At 41.9% G+C, this 3471-nt stretch overlaps 1 protein-coding gene across 1 annotated transcript; it reads right to left on the bottom strand.

Annotated features, from left to right (window-relative positions):
- Positions 1–775: 775 nt before the first annotated feature.
- Positions 776–3471, bottom strand: LOC130681080 (long-chain-fatty-acid--CoA ligase 4-like). The gene is made up of 2 exons (XM_057493248.1): positions 3112–3471; positions 776–2819 (listed from the first exon to the last, which is right to left on the bottom strand). Exon 2 carries the CDS (start codon positions 2607–2609, stop codon positions 795–797), a length of 1815 nt encoding a protein of 604 aa, XP_057349231.1. The 5' UTR covers positions 2610–2819; positions 3112–3471; the 3' UTR covers positions 776–794.

Raw genomic sequence — 3471 nt, 5'->3', positions numbered from 1 at the left:
AACACACCTGAAAGAAACACTAACAGAATTAAAGGAGGATATAGAATGCAATGCATTCATTTTAGGAGACTTCAACACACCACTCACTCCAAAGGACAGATCCACCAGACAGAAAATAAGTAAGGACACAGAGGCACTGAACAACACACTAGAACAGATGGACCTAATAGACATCTATAGAACTCTACACCCAAAAGCAGCCGGATACACATTCTTCTCAAGTGCACATGGAACATTCTCCAGAATAGACCACATACTAGGCCACAAAAAGAACCTCAGTAAATTCAAAAAGATTGAAATTCTACCAACCAACTTCTCAGACCACAAAGGTATAAAACTAGAAATAAATTGTACAAAGAAAGCAAAAAGGCTCACAAACACATGGAGGCTTAACAACTTGCTCCTAAATAATCAACGAATGGATCAAAAACCAAATTAAAATAGAGATCAAGCAATATATGGAAACAAATGACAACAACAGCACAAAGCCCCAACTTCTGTGGGACACAGTGAAAGGAGAACAAGTATACCTTAGGCCCACTTTTAAAAACAGAATTTTTGCTCTAAAATTAACACAGCTAAAGGGCAATAACTTTCCGACTTCATTCAGCTTCACTACAACTATGCAAACTATGTTAAAGTAGACTCGACAGCTATTTTAATCACTTTGGGTCTTTTTTTATGTATTTAAAATGATAAACCTTAAATTCTGACAGCTCAATGAGGCTTAAAACTCTCAAACTGAAAAACCTCCACGCCACCTCCTGTACAAGTGTAAGTAAGAGAGCAGCATTTTATTTGCCCCCATACATCCGCTCAATGTCTTTGAGGTAATGGTTCTTCAGTTCCTTCCTCTTCAGTTTGAAAGCATCAGTGACCAGACCAGTTTCAGGGGTCCATGGCTCCGGACTTAAGCGGACCTTGATTGGAATTTCAAAACGCTCCAATTTCATGGTATTTGCAGCTTCTCTAATTTCTTTCAGTATTTCAGCTTCCATGGCAGAGTTATTGCAGATATCAACCCAAGTTCCTTCCACCCCTTTCTGTTGTGCCAAAAGTGTCAACCTTTTCTGATTAGGAACCACAAAATTGATCATATAGGACTGGTCACTTTTGGCAAAAGCACAGATATTGTCAATAAGTGGACAGTTCTTCAATGCAGCTTCCACTTTCCCAAGAGATACATATTCTCCTGCTTGCAACTTCACCAGATCTTTCTTGCGATCTATAATCTGTAAACACCCATCGGGATGAAATTCTCCAATATCACCAGTGCAAAACCACCTTTGGCCATTTTCATCCACAGAATAATCTTCTGCTGTTTTTTCTTCATTTTTAAAATACCCCATGGAGACATTCTGTCCACCGATTATGATTTCGCCTCTGGGGTTTGGTTTGTTGTGAACTGTATAACCACCTTCCTGCCAGTCTTTTAGTTTAATTTCACAACAAATAAGAGGGGCTCCAACTCTGCCAGTAGTATAGTCAGTAACTTCAGTAACTGTCCCAGCACCACACGATTCTGTCAGTCCATAACCTTGACTAACTGGGCAGCAGAAGCAGACATTCATGAACCGGTGTGTCTGAGGAGACAGTGGTGCTCCACCAGACAGCATCATACGGACATTCCCTCCTAGCAAAGCCTTCACCTTCTTAAACAGTATCAGATTGCAAAGTGGGGCATCATATCCCTTTTTGATCTGTTCCAATTTGTAATCATACCCTATCTTGAACAGAGTTTTCTGAATATAATTCATCTCTTGAACTTTGCTCATAACATTCTTATAAATTCTATCCATGATCTCTGGAACAGCTGCCATGAGTGTAGGCTTCAGTACAGTACAATCGCCTTTGCTTCCCTTTTTGATTTTGCTGGACTGGTCAGAGAGTGTAAGTGGAGAAGAATATCCAATCCTACATCCATAGGTAAAGCAAGATATCTCTGCTGTCAATTCTAATACATAAGCCAAAGGCAAGTAACCAATATATGTGTCCTTTGGTCCAAGGCCAGGAATTCTCTCACACTGGCCTGTCATTCCAGCTATCAGATTGCTATGATGCATCATCACCCCCTTAGGTCGGCCAGTAGAACCGCTGGTATACATGACGATAGCCAGGTCTGAAGGAGTTGGTCTAGCTGGAGGAATGCTCAAGTTTTCTGGCTTGGATCCCAACTCTTCTACTGATTGCATGCTGTGAATCTCAAATCCTTCAGCATATTCTGCTTTATTGATAGTCTTACTGTCCACATAAATGATGTGCTTAACACAATTGATATCTAACAATGCAGCCTTAAGCTTATTTTCCAGAAGTTCAATACTAGTAATCAGATAGGTAGCCTCAGATTCATTTAACCCATGAACTACAGCTTCTCTGCCAAGTGTGGCATACAAAGTCACAAGAGGAAAGTTGTACTTAAAGCAGGTCTGTGCTGTAATCATCCACTCAGCCCTGGTCTCACAGAAAATGGCAATAGTGCTCTTCGGTTTTAATCCCAAAGCAGTGAGTCCACTACCAAAGTTACTCACTCTGTGGTTCACTTCGACGTAGTTCATCCATAAATAATTCCCAAGAATTAACTTCTTAAAAACCTTTCCGTTTGGCTGCATTTCATTTTCTTCGCTTAGGAGTTCCCTGGTCCCAAGGCTGTCCTTCTTCCCAAACTTGGAAACAGCATGATCAAATCATTTATCCAGAGTGTCTGCTCCAGGGATGTCTACGACAGCTAGCGAGTCGAAGTGCGTGACAGAGCGGTACGGACTTCCAGGTTTGTCTGAAGTGGGCTTAGCTTTTATTCTCTTTGCCATAGCATTTTTCTTCTTGGCATTGGTAAGAAAATACCATGGAATAAATATAAGGGCACTGTATATTGTTATTAACAAGTGCACAGGCAGCAAAATAATGGTGAGCACATTTAGCTTAAGTTTCATAGTGGCAAGGCTTCTAAAATGGTGTTTATTTCTTGTAATTCTTGGGCTTCAGAGAGCCTTATTTTGCTGAAGAAGGCAATAATGGAAGCAGCAGGCGAGAGTAGCAGTTTAGCCAAGGCAGTTCAATTTTAATGATACAGATAAAAGTTAGTAATCTTTGGAAGCCGACAATAAAGTACACAGATTTCCTCTTTTTCTCTGAAGAACACGTTTATCTTTCGTGATTTCAATCTCTTATCCTCCGCAGTCAGGACAGGAGCCAACTTCAAAGACAAAGGCTGTCAGACCTAGGAAACTGTATTCTTCAAAGCTGTCAAGGTCATAAAAGACAAAAAGCCTGAGGAAGCCTGAGGAGCTGTCATGGACTGGAGGAGATGAAGGAAATACGACAACTAAATGTAATGTGGGATCCTGGACTGGATCCGTTGGCGCTGCCCACCGCGTCCTCACAGCCGGCCGGCACCTAGCACACGGGAAGCTTACGGAAAGGAGCCGCGTGTCGGCTGCCGCTGGGGCGAGGAGGGGCGCGCCGCGCGGGCCG

This window comes from Manis pentadactyla, chromosome 15, assembly GCF_030020395.1.
Source record: "Manis pentadactyla isolate mManPen7 chromosome 15, mManPen7.hap1, whole genome shotgun sequence".
NCBI classification, from domain to species: Eukaryota; Metazoa; Chordata; class Mammalia; order Pholidota; family Manidae; genus Manis; species Manis pentadactyla.
This window is presented reverse-complemented; position numbering and strand designations above follow the sequence as displayed.